At 37.3% G+C, this 17,786-nt stretch overlaps 1 protein-coding gene across 1 annotated transcript; it reads right to left on the reverse strand.

Moving 5' to 3' along the window:
• Window positions 1-12,457: 12,457 nt before the first annotated feature.
• On the reverse strand, window positions 12,458-16,849 carry LOC111369354 (alpha,alpha-trehalose-phosphate synthase [UDP-forming] 6-like). The gene is made up of 4 exons (XM_022990839.1): window positions 16,761-16,849; window positions 14,246-16,325; window positions 13,771-14,044; window positions 12,458-12,994 (listed from the first exon to the last, which is right to left on the reverse strand). Exons 2-4 carry the CDS (start codon window positions 16,255-16,257, stop codon window positions 12,707-12,709), a joined length of 2,574 nt encoding a protein of 857 aa, XP_022846607.1. The 5' UTR covers window positions 16,258-16,325; window positions 16,761-16,849; the 3' UTR covers window positions 12,458-12,706.
• Window positions 16,850-17,786: the final 937 nt, after the last annotated feature.

The raw sequence follows: 17,786 nt of genomic DNA on the forward strand, positions 1-17,786 counted from the left end.
TGCTGCATTTGAAAGAGAGTCTTTGCTTCTAGAGATCAACAAAGCCGAGGACAAATTAAAAGAAATCTCTTCCGACGTTATGATCAAAAAGTCTTTGATGACAAGTTTGGCTGCAGAGATGAAGGAGCTTCAAGCAAAGATGGACGACTGTAGGGCGAGAATGGCTGCTAAAAAGTGTAATGCTTTCCAAGGAATTGAACGAACCAAGTCTTTGGTTGAGCAGTCCAAAAAGCTGGAGGTTGATGACGATTTTGTAGCTGAATTAAATGTCGCTTCTTCTCAACAGAGTGAAGATTGGGGGAGACTTAGGGAAAGAATTCGTTCAGCTTGGGGTGAATTGTAATTAAGATATTCAATACCTTAACTTTTCTTTTGTAACTTCGTACTAACTTTCCTTTTGTAACTTCGCACTAATTGCCATTGCTAATTTTGAATGTAACAGCAGTTATCGTCATTAATGAACGATTAATTTGTCTACTTGCGTATTAATCGACGTTGTCCTTAATCGTCAACTTCCCAAGCATTTAATTATTTTATGCTAAGATTCATGTACATTCTTCCTTGGTATTTTCGTCTCTTTTCCCAAGACTCTAGGCCATTTGATTTCAGTTATTAGGTACGAATGTGGCCATTCATATTCTGTCTTTTCACCTTCACGCCTCTATAAATGCGTGTGTATTTCAAACTCATCATTTTCATTTCCATTCTTTTCTTCAAAAACTAATTTGCTGCCATCATTTGATATCTCAACAATTGATCCAAAATTTTCGTGTTCCATAGAAATGGATCATTTGATCTGCCCATTTTGCTATCTGTTTTGATGTCACCTTTGGTATGGGAGATATAGGAAATATTTTTTGGCCAGCGAAGTTCTTCCCATCGTCTCCATGTTCTTTACCAGGAGTTCAATGATGAAAGACAATTTTTGAGGATGCTTTTCAAGCCACTTTGCTTGTTGAGAGTGCTTCTCAGTCTCCTTACCCGTTATTGCAGCAATGCAATTAGGCAGGCGATTTGAGGGTACTTTTCTTCCTTTTTACTTGTTGAGAGTGCTTCTCGACCTCTCTGTCTGCCCTTGCAGCAGTGCGATGAGGACGGCGACCAAGGTCGGTTCACCCTCTTGCTTGGCGATCGACCGAGAAATTAGTTTGCTCTCAATTGTAACTTATAGAGCATTTAGTATTTTGTATCTCACAATTTGTAACGAATATTTGATAATAAAGGAATTCATTTGAACGTTTTTCGTTCTGGCCTTATTTATCTACGATCGTTTAACGCAATTTGATTACGTTTTTATTTATTTATTCTCCCATAAGGAAGGAACATACTTTTTTAAATATTTGCCATTAATGAACCTCACGTGCTTAGTGTCATCCAAATCTTCTAAATGATAGGCTCCATTAGGCAACACACTATTTACTTTATATGGCCATTCTCAATTGGGCGACCACTTGCCATACTTTGGATCCTTGTTATCCAAAGGGAGTATTGTTTTTCAAACCAATTCGTCCAGGCTAAATGACTTGGCTATAACTTTTTTATTATAAAACTTAGCCATCCTTCGTTTTTGAACTTGCAATCTATCTAGGACGTCCAACTTTAATTCATCTAACTCCAATAAGTTTTGAACTAGTGATGCAGTATACTCACCATCACTTAATTTATGTTGCAAACACACTCTGATTGATTGCACATTGATTTCCATAGGCAAAACGGCCTCTTGTCCATAAGTAAGTTGGAAAGGAGTGATTTTGGTACTTGACCGAGGCGACGTCCTATAAGTCCATAAGGCGTTGTTTAGACATTCATACCAATTTCTGACATTTTCATCTATCATTTTCCTTATGATATTTTTTAGAATCTTATTAGAAGATTCTGCTTTTCCGTTAGATTGAGCGTAATATGGTGTGGAGTTCACTAATTTAACTCCAAACTCGCTCAAGAATTCATTCACTTGATCTCCATTTAAAGAAATTTCGTGATCTACCATCAAAGTTTGTGGAATCCCAAATCTATAAATAATATGATCACGGATAAATTCTATGACACTATTTTGGGTGATCTCCTTTAAAGGTATCGCTTTTACCCATTTAGTGAAAAAATCAGTTGCAACTATAACAAAGGTATGTTACTTGGATGATGGGGGATACATCTTCCCTATCAGATCTATCGCTCAACCCTTGAACGGTCAGGGTTTGATAATGGGTGCCATCTCTCTTGCTGGTGCCCTTTGTATTAGACCATGCTTTTGGCATGTTAGACAACTCTTCGCATATCGAACACATGATTCTTCCATCTTGGGCCAAAAATATCCATTCCTAATAATTAACCATCTCATCTTTTAGCCAGCTTGATGAGCTCCACATATCCCTTCATGCACTTCAGCCATGATTATTCTGGCTTCTTGCAAACTTACACATTTTAGTAATATACCATCAGAGCATTTCTTAAACAACTTTTCATCTATCAGTGTATAGTTTAGCAAACGCAACTTCATTTTTCTACTACCTCCTTTATTAGATTCTTTAAGGAACCTTTTAATCTCTGCCCACCAATCCATTGCATCTCCATCTTGTATGCAATGAATTTCAATCCTTCTCGCCCTTCTTTGGACTACAGGCAATATTACTCCATATTCATAAGTAGATTTCGAATTTAAAGCCTTTGAATACCCTGAGGCCATCTGGGCCAACTCATTTGCTATGTCATTATATATCATATTAACACATTGAAACTCTACTTGATTAAATTCTTCCAATAATTTTTGGGCGATTTCATATTGACTTATAATAGAATCACTTTGGCACTTAAAATTACCGATCAATTGGTGAATTACCAATTGAAAATCGTCTCTAACGATCACATTCTTTACCTTAATATCTATCATTAATTTTAAGCCTACGATTAAGACTTCATATTCCGCTTGATTATTGGTGCACATCTTATCCAAAGTGAATGCGAACTTGTAACAAATCCCTAAATGATTTATCAATGTTACTCCTACTCCTGCACCTTTAGAGGTTTTTCACCCGTCAAAATATAAAACTCAAGGTTTTAATTCGAATGAATTGATTTCTAATTCAATTTTCTCAGGTATGTCAAGGCATGGATGATCGGCCAGAAAGTTAACCAAAGCTTGATTTTTGATTGTCTTTTGAGGTATGTATTGTATTTCGAATTCTGATAATGCTAATGTCTAAAGGCCTACCCTTTGGTGTAAAATAGGGCGAGAGAACATATATTTAACCAAATTTACTATAAAAATCAAATAAACGGTTACGGGCTGTAAATAAGCCCTTAATTTCGTACACGTGAAATACAACGCAAGACATAATTTTTCAATGGCAGAGTAATTACATTCACATTTTGTTAACCGTCTACTCAAGTAGTAAATTGCTCTTTCTTCACCAAATTGGTTTTCTTGTGCGACCATTCCAGCTATTGATTCTTGTTCAGCCGATATATACACTTTCATTGGCCGTCTTTGGATTGGTGACACCAACACTAGTGGACTTCATAAATATGGCTTTAGGCTTTCAAAAGTCTTTTGATGCTTTTCTTTCCAGACGAATTTATTCTAATTTTTCAGTTTTAAAAGTGGCAAAAAAACTTTAGTTCGCCCTGCACAGTTAGAAATAAAGCGTCTTAAAAAATTTACTTGGCCTAGGAACCTTTGCAATTCTTTTTTATTGCTAGGTGGTTTGGCTTTTAAAAGGGCATTCGCTTTATTTTTATCAAGTTCAATCCCCCTTTTGTGTACTAAGAAATCAAGGAAGTTTCCTGCATTAACGCCAAATGCATATTTCAAGGGATTCAATTTTAGCTTATATTGCTTCATTTGCTCAAATGAACATCTCAATTGTTCAAAATGGTCCTCTTCTTTAATGGATTTGACCACTATATCATCTACATACACCTCAACAAACTTGCTTATCATTTCATGAAAAATCAAGTTTATTGCCCTTTGAGAAGTCGCTCCTACATTTTTCAGGCCGAAAGGCAAAACTACCCATTCAAAACATCCTAGAGATTCAGGGCACCTAAAGGCAGTTTTGTGTATATCTTCCTCAACTATATAAATTTGATTGTATCCTGAATACCCATCCATGAAGGAATATATTACGTGTCCGGCAGTCGATTCTACTAAAGAATCTACAGTAGGCATTGGATATTCATCTTTGGGTGTGGCTATGTTTAAGTTCCTAAAGTCTATGCACACCCTTAATTTACCATTCTTTTTTAGCACTGACACGAGATTGGACAACCACTCTACATATCTGGCTGTTCTAATAAAGCATGCTTTTAATAATCGCTCTATTTCTTTCTTAATCTCAGGAAGTACATTAGGAGCAAAACGCCTAGGAGGTTGCTTATGAGGTTTAAAATTTGGCTTGGTTGACAATCTATGTTCCACCAAATCTCTATCTAAACCAGGCATATGTTCATATTCCCAAGCAAAACAATCCTTATATTTTTTTAATAAAGCGATTGATTCATCACTAACCTTTTGATCGAGCATCTGGCTGACGAATATTGGGTGATCTTCCCTTTCATTGCCAATATTCAATTTAATCAGAGGATCTTGTGCTTGAGCATATCCAGGCTTGGTGATCCTCATTACTTCATTGTCCATTTTCCTTATAGGCACTTCTTCTTCTAAACAATCCACATTGTTGACTTTTCGGCCAATACTTTGTTCCAATTTGAACACTGCCAATTTTTCTCCCAATGCTTTCAAGGCTGTTTCTTCTTTCATCTTGTCTTTGCATTCTATATTGAAAGCCATTAATTTGGCTTTTGATAAGTATGTTTTTACACACTTATTTGGTTCACAAACATGACTTAAACATGGATAAAATGGTTGAATTGTGGCTTAATCCTATTAAATTCATGCAATGTAGGTATTTCAATGGAAATTGTGGAATTCAGGAGAAAAGAGCTGAAGAAGGACCAAAACGCAACAAAGTGATAGTTCGAGGACCAAAGGTGCAAATATTGAGAAGTTGAGCTAAATGCAAAACGAGAGTAAAAACATGCCAAGTATGAGCTCAATGACAAAGCAAAACAATTGGAAGAAGAAAGTATTGAAGAGGGACTGAAATGAAGACAATTGAAAGTTGGAGGACTAAAGCGCAAATACTCAAAAGATGTGCCGAATGAGTGGCATGAGATTTGATGGTGTCAATCATCAATTGGAAGATAAAATTTGTTGAAAAGATGAAGAAATCGAAGAAAGAAGTCAAGAGAAGCAACAAGGAAGTTCAGGGACCAAAATGTAAAGACCACATAGTTGGTTATATCTATGCGACCGCATAGTGTAACCATCTATGCGGTCGCATAGATGGATGCAGGGAAAAAAATGGTGCAATTCAAATGACCTATGCGACCGCATAGGATCCTTCTATGCGGTCGCATAGAAGTAATTTCGGGGCGGTTCTGCAGTTTCCTTTTTTCGACTCCAACTCTTTTTTAACCTAATTTGGACACGCTATATATATCCTAAAACACGTCCAGAACTAGGGGACACGGTTTTGGGAGAAAAGAGGCACACAATAACATCAAGATCCAAGAAATTTTGCAAGAAGAGGAAGGATTTCATCAAGATTGAAGATTTCAAGCATCAATTATAATAGGGTGATGTCTTCTCCTTTATTCAATTTTTGTAATTTTCTTCAAAACATGATAGGCTAATTTTTTATTTCATTGGGAGTCGATGAACCTTTGATTTTCTTATAAATTCCTATATTTCATGAGTTTAATATAAATTGTCTTTGGAATAAATTGTTTGATTTATATTGTTTTGATTGAATTCATGATTTATTGGCCATTTATTGTGTGATTGTGATGATTTATTCTTTACATTCGAAAGAAGTAGAATAGACTCGATATATATAAATTGACATAGGGTCCGATAGGGGATAGAAATATACCCCTATGCTTTATGCAGTTCGGTAATTGTTCATAGAATTTCATGCGTTTTTGTATGTTACATCATCCATATAGATATAGGCTGATGATATGCAGAAATAGATCTAATATATATCGAGAGAGTATATTAGATAGGCGTAGGAACATTGAATTGACAATTTTCCATTGATTAATTGGATTTGTGAAATTAGGGTTTATAGAAATCAAATGGGGATTCGATATCCCAATGATTTTATTTCAACTTATTTTTACAATTTCATTTACAACATTGCATATTTACATTTTAATTGAGTTGTTGAGTCATTTAATTAGGGGAATTTCGAAATTAGGGTTTCCAATTTCGAAATTAGGGTTTTCTTCAAAATTAGGGTTTCAAATTGGGGGTTTCTTCCAAAATTAGGGCTTTTCACATTTAAACCAAATTTTCATTCAATTAGATTCGGTTAAGGTCACATTAGTCTAATTAGAGCTAATTCAATTCTCGTGGGAACGATACTTGGACTCATAGTCCATTTTACTATTTGTTAACGAACCGTACACTTGCGGTGGGTTTTAAAATCAAAACAAATAAATACGCGAACAGCTTTGAAAGCCTGAACATCGACCATTTGCCTTTGTTGCTTACAACTCATTTAAAACTCCTTGATTACTTTTTTGCCAATTACTGGCTCTTCCAGGACCACTATGTTTGGCCTCATTTGACTGAACATTTCAGTGAGTGCATCTACCGAAAATGGCTCTTCGCTCTGTGCAACAATTTGAGTTTTTTCTCCATCTTGGACCACTCTGACAGGTCCGCAATTTCCTTCGTACATGAACTTTTCCATCGAGTTTGATTCTACGATAAAAGGTCTATGATCTACCTGCACCACTTCTGCTTCACCCTTGTCATTCCAGAAAATCAGGCATTGATGGAGTGATGAAGGTATGTAGCGACTTCCGTGTATCCAATCCCTTCCTAATAACACATTGTAACTAGTAGGACCATCTATTATGAAGAAGACTGTGGTCCTAGTAGTTGTCCCTACAGTTATGTCCAATGGCATAACCCCTTTGGCTGAAGTTGCTCCTCCATTGAAACTTGTAAGGATGACTTCTGTTGGAATCACATCACTTTCTGTCTTTGCAAATTTTCTCATCATCCTAAATCGAATAGTGTTTATAGCTGCTCCATTATCGATAAGTACTTTCGCCACAGGTATACCGTTAACTAAAGCCTTAACATACAATGGTCTCAAGTATTTAGTTAACTCATGGCTGGTCTCTTAAAAATAACCTTTTCGGCAGCATCTATTTCTACTTCCTGCTTGTTCTCTGTTGAATTATCCTTTTGTGATAAGTCAACGTGCAGTATGTCGCACTGAGCTTCCGCTTCCTGAATTTCCTTTTTATTGTTTTCTAATGCTTCTTTTTCGGTTACCCAACCTCTGGGAAGAGGCATCATTCTTGGAGGTGATCCATACTTTTCAGAGCGAGGTACTCTCTTTTTCCTCTTGGTCGTCCCGTACAGAACGTAATAATCGAAAGAACGCCCAGATGGTTCCCCCAACAAGTCCACTTCACGAACTCCCTCTCGATATAGTTGTTTCAACAGAGTATTGTGCGATACTCATCTCTTTCTTCTTTCTGCTTCCAAATCAATTTTCTCTTCGATATCCATCATACCGTCATCCTCTTCACCATTGTAGGCCCCTCTAGAAGTTTGGCCTTCTTCACATTTCAGCACACATGCTTCTTCCTCGTTATCCTCCCTCTCATCTTCTTCTTTTTCTTTGTTCTTGAACTCATTGGCTAGTAAATAGTTATTAGCCATGAAAAGAGGTAACGTACCGAACTGAATAGTAAGGGGCTGATCTGGATCTTCTCCATCCCTTCTGCCTCGCTCAAACTTCGATCTGCCAGAAGAACTCTCTGGCAATTCTTTCATCGATTCACCTGTACCAGTCTCCTCATTGTCTTCGAGAACATTTTGATTGGCCACCTCGAGTAGTTTAGGCACCTTAGAACGTGACACTCTCTGTTGTTGCCTCATCATTCGTCCATAATTTCATTGAAAACGCCTTTGTTGGGTTCTAGTCATCTCGCTGAAGGGTATCACCCTTCCTGCATTATACTGGAACGAATGCCACACATTTGGTTGGCGAGGTTACGACCTGAATGTTCTCCCATTATTTATTGACCTGAACTGCCTCTCAAAAGGCGGTCCCCTATAGAATGATGTACCTCGCCCTCTACGAGGTTGAGCGTTTGGGAAAAAACTAGGGCGATGGTGATGCTTCCATATCCCTGGTTTCTCTGTGTTTGCACTCACTTCTCTTTTACATCTTGCACATAGGACGTCTTCGTCCTTTTTAGGCTCCTTCCCTTTGATACGTTCAAAGACACTGGGGTGTGGCCCAGGGTCCTCTTCTCCGTCATCTATAACCAACTTGAATTTTGACAACTTGTTTTTGAAACCAGTCATCACCATGTTCACCCCAAGTGGATGTGGAAAAGGGTTTTTATCCACTGCCATCTTCTTCTTATCCTCGAACGTAATTCGTCCTGATTCAATGGCATCCTGTAACACATGACGAAAAACTAAACAATTGTTAGTCAAATGCGACAATGCATTATGCCACTTACAATATTTTTTTACCCTTGATTTGTTCAGGGCTTGACAACTTATGTTTATCGCTCAACTTTATCTGTTTATCTTTATATAGTTTATCAAATATAAGGTCAGCTTTGATTACATCGAACGAGAACGTTCTAGCCTTTTTATTTTCATCTTTTATAAGCTCATCCTTGCCCGACGATCTAGGCTTAGCCATTATAGGACAAGTATACGCGTCTCCTTTGATTAATTCGGCCAAACACATTTAGGTTTGATCGTAATACTCGTCATTAATGGTATGAACATCAAAATTTGGGTCTCTATAATAAGTCCCCTTGCTAGAATTTTTCATTTGCTCTTCTTTTCTTATTAATCGTTCATACCTAATCACGTTTGCGCTCAATTGGAAAAGATCAGGAAATTCCCTGTCTTGGAATTTCTTTTTCAAATCAAAGCTTAGACAACTTTGAGTGATTTTGACAAACTCCTTTTCGGGTAAAGGTACAAAACATTTACTTCTTGTTGTCTTGAACCTTTGAAGGAAACCTTCTGCCCATTCGTTTGGCATTTGTCGTAGATTTGTCAAATCGACTAAAGTAACTTCAGACTCAGTCTTATAAAATTGAGCATGAAATAATTGCTCCAATTGTTGCCATATTTGAACAGAGTTTGCTGGCATGAACTAGGGAACAACCTCATTTTATGGTAGTCGGTTACTTCACCACTTTGGAGTGTGAATCGCCCTATGTGTTCTAGAGTAGACACCTCTCCTAAACCGGTAAATAGTGAGAATTCTGGCACTTTATACCCTCTAAGCCATGGATATGCTTGGTCTACCCAATCAGGGTATGGCTTTGTGTAAGTCGGCCTAATGACAGGACGTACCCTAAAAGCCATTTGATCCTGTACTATTTCTATAATTTGATTTCTCAACATGACGTTGAGGTCATATGGAATTCCTACAGGTTTGTTGGTCGATTGATTTGCCTGAGGCCTAATGTTTGGTCCTTGGTTGACAACAAAATTGCCATGATTTGGGCCATTGTTACCATTAGCCCGAATATTTATTCCATCATTGACACGTGGGGTATTCTGTCCATTATTTAGGACATTGTCTCTTATATTTAGGTTATCCCCCAAATTAGATGTACCGTTACCACTATTCTAATTTCGCATTACACCATCCCCTGGTTTGAAGTAGGTGGACCAAAAGGTGGTTCTATCCCTTGATTTGGACTTAGGACTGGGGAATTATGTCCCACGATTGTCCTAATTTGAAAGTGATTTGCAATACACACAACTGGCTGACAAATTTGGCCTACTAACTTATTCATTATTTCATTTAATGTATTCAGTTGTTTGGCCATGTTGTCATAATGTGCATTCCCATTCTGGGTAAATCTTTCCATATTATGAACATTTCGTAGATTTACCTATTCAACGACATCCTGTATGAGTTCTCCAAGCAATGCACGCATGGTTCGAGGACTCAACTCTGTCATTAGTTCGTAACGACTGTGACTGCTCCAGCTCTGTCCCTCTGTTCGTGGAGAGCTTTGCCGCTCCTCATATCGCTCGATCACAGACTGGACTCCTCCCTGACTTGCTGCTTCCTTATCAGATTTGTGAGGCATATTGTTTCACCTTTTGTATCTTCAAAACCAAATACCAAGGTCCTACTGGGCGTGCCAAATTGTTTCGCGCGGGTAGTCGCTAACAATTAAAAAGGGATCAGACGATTGTGTAAGGAACGGACCTCTTGAGACAAAGTCCCAAAAATGGGTGTTTTATTGGTGATGATTTACAATTGGAAATAGACAGAATGCCTCCAAGGGGCGCAAACACACGAGTACTAGAAGAAGTGTTTTAAGTTTAAACTAAGAAATCGAAATTACATATTTTCTGTTTGAGAGTGTTTGATTCGTCCTTTTTTCTCTATGTCTCATCTTCCTTTTATATTCCCTTGATAACTTCTTCGTGACAAACCGCTTGGAAACTACTTGATTGCCTTGTAACTACCCACTTTTTTTATGGCGGCTAACTTGTCGTGAAATTGTCGTCTCTAACTGTTGCCATTACTCTTTGTCGTTCAACTACCTTCAACTGGACTCCTTGAATCGTGAAATGTGATAAGATCACTTAATAACTGCTTCAATAACTGCTATTCTGGATAACCATAATATTTTATGCTTGTTAAGATCTTGGACGATTCGAAGGTTTGGGCGAGAACGGGGTCATCGCTCTGGGCGATCGTAAGGTACTCCATTCGTTCAGATTCTGGGCGTCTTGCAAGCTTGAGCGATGATATTACCGTGTTCGTGGGCTTCCACCGCATTCATCAATAATGCTGTTTGGACATTTATCCCGAATTCCCCAATTGGGTTTCACTCTGTGGGCTATTTAATTTGAGCTGCACTTTTAGTGTGTCAACAGGTAGTATTTAAGGACGAATTGGAAATGAAGGAGAGGACAAATTATTTCACAGAAGTATACTCTTGAGTACAAAATGGTGTTTGCTTTTCGACATAGAAGGAATATTACAAGTTTACTTTTGTATTATTTGTTTTTAAATATTTATTGGTTCCTCGAAATACCAATGTGGAACTCTAGATTTACTTAAATATATCTACTCTTTTTCTTTTCTCATTTTTAATTCTTGATTTTCCAACACGAAAATTAGTGTCCGTATCACCACCACAATTTCTGCAGATGACCCCATCTCCAACATTTGGGCCTTAGCCCGTAGGTTTGAGACCTTCTTAAAATGTTATAAGAATGAATTATTTTTGTTGTAGCTAGACAACATAACCAAACCCTAATGCGTATTGAGATCGAGAGCGATCTGTCAATTCATTTAAATGACACTAATGCAATCTACTCTATATCACCCATGATTAAGCTTGAAAATCCACCCCAAGCCCCATCCATTAATCCGCATCCGCATCCATTTCAAATATGCTTCAACATTATCCACCCAATTCACAAGTATTCTATATCATCAACTTGAACTAAAGACCTTCAGCTCTAATATCAACTAATGTAGGATATTGCCACTACTTTTTGATAAATTATAGCAAATGACTAATAATATCAATCTTACATCTCCCAGAATCAAGCTTGAGAATCTATTGGGCGGATTATTGAAGCATCCATTTCAAGCATGCTTCAACATTATCCACCCACTTCACTGAAATTCTCCAACTTCGACTCGAACGAGAGAAATAAAATTACGAACATATTGGATCAGACCCGATTCGATCAATAATGGAATTCTTGGCTAGAAAAAGGTTTTGTGATGGCTGTGCTTTCAATTAATTATGTGAATAAACTGCACTCTTGATTCCCTTCCAAAATCTATCTTTCATGAATTAGAAAATTATTTCAGTCATGAAAGAGGAATAGATGTGATCATACTTGGATAGTTCTATATTCATTATTGTTGAATCATCATTGTGATTTCAACAATTATCAACTATGACTATCTTTAACTGCAATATCAGCTTTCAACTTAAAGCAGTTCACCTATTATCAATGAGTATGTACTCACGCCCCTCCCTTCCCCATGGAAGTTCGCCGCGGTCTGATAAATACATCTCTAATCTTTCGGCCTTCCATCGTAAAATGTACGGTTTCTGTCGATTTAGCTTGGCCAAAATCATCACAATAATTTCTCTCTTTTCAGAAATAGATAGCTTCTCTCACATTTGCAACAACAATCCACCTCTCAATTATCGGAAAACTCGTGTATCAATGTTTCAAAGAGATTTCTATGCTACACTTTTGATATCAACTGATGTAGTGTGTTTTGATATGTACCCCGCATGAGGATGGATAGTATACAAGTGATATAATGATGAAAAGAGTACTGCCAAAAGGATTGGTTATCATAAAATTTAGCTGCCCTAAATGGTACCAGTAAACAAACCACTTTTCCTAAAAACAACACTCGTTTGATCTTATCAAAGTTTTCATGACCAGATGAAACCAAACACAAGTACTGTATACTCATTCACTTATATACATCTATCAAGAAATGGATCACAAAAGTTCATGACAGAACTAAAAGAAAGAACAAACACGACTCATGCAGCTTCTCTTAGTCTAACAAATCGACGAGAGTGAAAGAGGAGAAAATGGTACATACATACTATTACAGAAAATCTCTGATTGTCTTCTGGTAGCCTACACGGGTAACATCTGTTCAGCAACAGAAGCTAGTCCCTGCACCATTCGGACAATTTCTACAGTATCATCAAGATAGTATTTAGCCTTGCTTGGTTTTCGACCCACAGTACAGGCAAACACTTCTGCACTTGGAGCCATAGAAGGAGCGGCAACAGAGCTCATGATCACCTCGAACATATCCTCATCAGATCTGTCGTCTCCTATGCAAAGGACAAAATCGGATGACGTCCCTTTTTCTTGCATCGAATGAAGTAGGCGTTTTGCTACAATCCCCTTGCTAACTCCCTGCACAATCAAAGTCACGTAAAATTCATTTGCAAAAGCAACTTCACATTTCAACTGTTCAAAAGGAATGCAGACTAAATAGTACAAGAACAAGATTTTAATTTTTCTTTCTTAATATTATCCTATTCTATCCAATCCCCTTGCCAAACATGCCAACATGGTATACAAAGATCAAATAAATTTACATGAGCTCATGCCATAAACAATATATTTGTTATAATCATTATAAGCTTTTGCCTTTGTTCCCCATTTTACTGCAGGGTAGAGAATGAAAGGATGTTGAAGACAATGTTTAAATGATATACATTTGACCCAATCTAACAGCTTAAGCATTCAAATCAAATAGTCCAACATGGTATTAGAGCATGCAAAGTTCCCGTGTTCAAGCCTTGACACTACCCAATTAAATGAATTGTGCACGTGTTAGGCTTTGATGGGAAAAAATTTCTGCCTTCACATGAAGAGGCGTGTTAATAACAATATTTGAATTAAATAGATTTGGTCAAATCTAATAGCTTAAGCTTTGAATGGTTCAACATAGGAAAAAGTCATTCTAAGAAAAAGCTTCAAGATCAGTAACCTCTATAAGACACAGAAGATGTTTAGGCCAGGATGAGCTATGAACTAGTGTGCATTACATAAATAAACTAAACTATTTAAATTATAATAAATAATTGTATGAAAGATTAAACGTCTTATAAACCAAATAGAGAAGGCAATGCGTAATGGAGAGATTTTATGAGAAAAGTAAATTATCGAAACACATCATCACAAACCTGCGGCTTAACTTCTACAATATTCTGCCCACTTTTGACTGTGACAGGTTCATTGGCCAGCACACTTTCAAGATGATCAAGAAGTTCTTTAGCTTGACAAGATCCAAAATCAGGATCTGCATCCTCGTAACACCAAACCATTGCAGTTTCCTTGTCTTCTATCACTGATCCATCAGTTGCATCAGTGTAATGTTTCATCACTGGGTCAGCAATCTGCTTCCATCTGCATTCTACAGGAGGCACACATGTTTCCCATTCTTCATCTCGATTTGTCCTGCCACAGGAAAATCGATTTCGAGATCAGCCTTGTGTATGGTGTATCACATAAATTAAGAACTACATTGTTTTGTTTGGCACCATAGACTAAACAACAAAATACTGAACAAAAAAAAGATGCTAAACTTTTATTCATTTTAGTGTTGAACCCTATCCAATACTTCATACTAAACATGCCCTAAAAATGTGACTTGCATACCTTAAGAAATAGCCATGCTCCGCTGCAATTCCCAGCTTCTCACAAGACGAGAACCATTCGGCTAATTCGGCTCGGGTTCTGGCACTTACGATGAAAACCATATTGTTTTTATCTCTACATAAACTATCTAACATTTCAAGGGTTTTGGTGCTTGGCTTTTTGTCTATCGAATTTTGAGGCATTAATGTCCCATCATAGTCTAGAAGAATAGCCCTGGTAGTAGTCCTTTTATAAGCTGAAACTATGTGCTCCATTGCTAGCTTCCTGAAATTTAGATCAAGTGCAACAACCCTAAAGCTTAAGCCGAATCCAATACCCCAGCATCTGCGGTGCATATGATCCTTGCATGTCCTTTCCAAATCTTGCAAGAAACTACGAGCCCAGTACGCCACATCATGGGTGCTGACATACTTGTAATGTTTTTCATGTCTTAATTGTTTTTCCTGCTCAGCCATCACATGAGCACACTCCATTGCCTCTGCCACAGCGTCAATATTCCACGGATTGACTCGAATTGCTCCGCTTAGCGACGGAGAACACCCAATGAACTCAGACACAACCAACATGCTCGTTTTAGGAATGGATGGTTCCAAGCCCAAAACTTTGTCCAATTTCTCATTTCCCTGTCGACTAATTATGTACTCATATGGTATGAGATTCATTCCATCTCTAACTGCGGTTACCAGACAACACTCAGCAACAACATAATATGCAACTCTCTCATAAAATTTCATTGGTCGATCAATTAATATGACTGGATCATATCCCGGTTTTCCAAAAGTCTCATTTATTCGCTTCACAGTTGCATATGTCTCATCCTGAACTTCTTTCACATCTTTTCCTATGCCCCTAGCAGGATTGGCTATTTGCACAAGAACAACCTTTCCCTGTTTCTCAGGGTGCTGCAATAGCATCTGTTCCATTGCTAATAACTTCAAACTGATGCCCTTAAATATGTCCATGTCATCGACCCCAAGTAACATTGTCCTCCCCTGAGCCGAGAACTGCTTGATGAGCTCAGAAACTTTTGCTTCTGTCTCTGGAAGGCTCAAGACTGATTGAAGTTGCCCCATATGAATGCCTACAGGAAGAATTTTAATGCTCACGGTCCGACCATAATACTCAAGGCCTATGTAGCCCCTTTTTGACTCATATGACACACCTAGCATCCGACTGCAACAGGAGAGAAAATGTCTGGCATAATCAAAAGTATGAAACCCAATCAAATCAGAATTCAATAAAGCTCGCAACAGCTCTTCCCTTATTGGCAAAGTCTTGTAAATTTCAGACGATGGAAATGGACTGTGCAAGAAAAACCCGAGCTTCACTTTATTAAACCTCTTCCTCAAGAAAGTAGGCAGGACCATTAAATGATAATCGTGAACCCACACAAAATCATCTTCCGGGTTAATCACTTCCATGATCCTGTCCGCAAAAATCTTATTAACTGAAACGTATGCCTGCCACAAGGAGCGATTGAACCTACCACCAAGGTCTGGTGAGAGAGGCAACATATAGTGAAACAATGGCCATAACTGTTGCTTACAAAACCCATGGTAATACTTGCTGAACAGATCTGGAGGGACAAAAGTTGGAACACACTTAAACGTCTCCAAGAGTATCTGTGACACCTCCTCTTGCTCAGACGGGTGAATATCTTCCTTAAGACAGCCCACATAAAAAAATTCAATGTCATCACCCCCAAGGCCATCTTTCAGCTGGAGAAGAAGTGAATCTTCATCCCAACTAAACATCCACTCTTTACTATGATCAGTTTTCCTATGCACCTTTATGGGCAGCTGGTTTGCTACAACAATAATCCTATCCCGTTGAATCGAAGAAGACGATGGATCAGAGTACACACCCTCTGAGGAATCATCGTAAATATCAGACATTATACCCGAAACCGTCATGATACGAGGAATCCGCCGGTTCACACTCATCCGGGTGAACGATGCCTGGTTCTCACCGGACGCAAGATCTAAGAGGTTTGAATATGATCTAGACATCATTTTGCTCACTTTTCGTTTTCCCACACCAGCTAACTAAACCAAACTCAACAGCCCAAAACCTCAATTTACTATGAAAATTTCCAAACATAGAACAAAAAAACAAATAAATAAAATACCCACAACACTCAAACTCTTGAGATCAACTAATTACTCTACTATTTCAAGCAAGAAACAAGAATAAATTTGCGCCGAACAAGATGAACAAGAAAAAGGGTGATAGAAATTACTCGAAAGATTTGACTTTGACGAGTGAATTCAATCATGGGGTTCATAATATCTCAAATTTCATGTCAAAGAACAGAGAATAAAAAAGGAATAGAATAAATTCAGATCACAATTGAGATATGTGATAAAACTGCTTTTTTGAAAAATAAAAAGACTAACAGTAGATAAATCCCACCAGTAAGAACAATGCAGAAACAACCCACATAATCATATTACAGAAAATAATATAGCAAGTGACAGACAGTGATAGAATTCAAGAAACAACTAATGAAAATTACCAGTTTTTGACACTTCAACTCACGAAAATTGAAAATCCCTCAAAACCCTGACATAGTAAAAGTACATTTAAAGGGGAGTGAGTGCTTATATTTATGTGAGTGGAATGGATCAGTGGAGCTGCCTCAAAGCTTCATGTTTACACTGTTCACCGCAATATTATTTTATTAGTCTCTTTGGAGTTTACTTTCAACTAACATTGTAAACATACAAAAACAACCCTAAGAATTCCATCGAATGTCTTTCAACTTGCATGTTGATGAGCTCGATAAAATTCATGACTCCATTAGCGTAATTCACGGTTTGATCAGTGAAATTTGCTACTGACTAACGAAATAAGTGCATATATTCACATCATTTGCTATAATAAAATACTTGATATCGACATGATTTGAGTATTCAAAATGATTGTCTTGACAAAAATGTAAGTTGGGCAATGATTGATATTGTGCAAATTAGTAATTCTGACGGTTCGATAACGGTCATCGATACAGTGACTAAATTGAAATAAAATTACAAGTTTGGTGACCAACATGAAAAAAACTTATAAGTTGAGGGACATAGAGTGAAATTTCCCTTCCCATGAAGATATTAATTAGTATTAATTAATTATAAATAATTGCATCGATTAAATAAACAAAGTTACATGGCCAATAGCTGGCAAAATGGTCCAATATAGATAAGGTTTTCAATTATTTCAGAAGTTAAAATAATATTTATAGCCTGCTTAAGTGCACAACATAATTCCATCTCACTGTGGATTACCCAATTTGTATCATATTTAATTAAATTCAAACATTATCTTTATTTCTATCGTTTTTGTAATTATTTAATCGTTACGAAAAGCTGTTGAAGTTAATATTTAATTGTAAAATTCTAAACTTGAGATGCGAGAGAATCAATAAATATTTCTACATTGTTTACTCAAACGTTACGTATTAATTGTGGAGTCTGATTATACAAATGCATTCTACTTTTACACCTAATAACCGACACCAATTAATAAAAGATATCATCAACAATTATTC

Source organism: Olea europaea, chromosome 20 (assembly GCF_002742605.1).
Source record: "Olea europaea var. sylvestris chromosome 20, O_europaea_v1, whole genome shotgun sequence".
NCBI lineage: Eukaryota > Viridiplantae > Streptophyta > Magnoliopsida > Lamiales > Oleaceae > Olea > Olea europaea.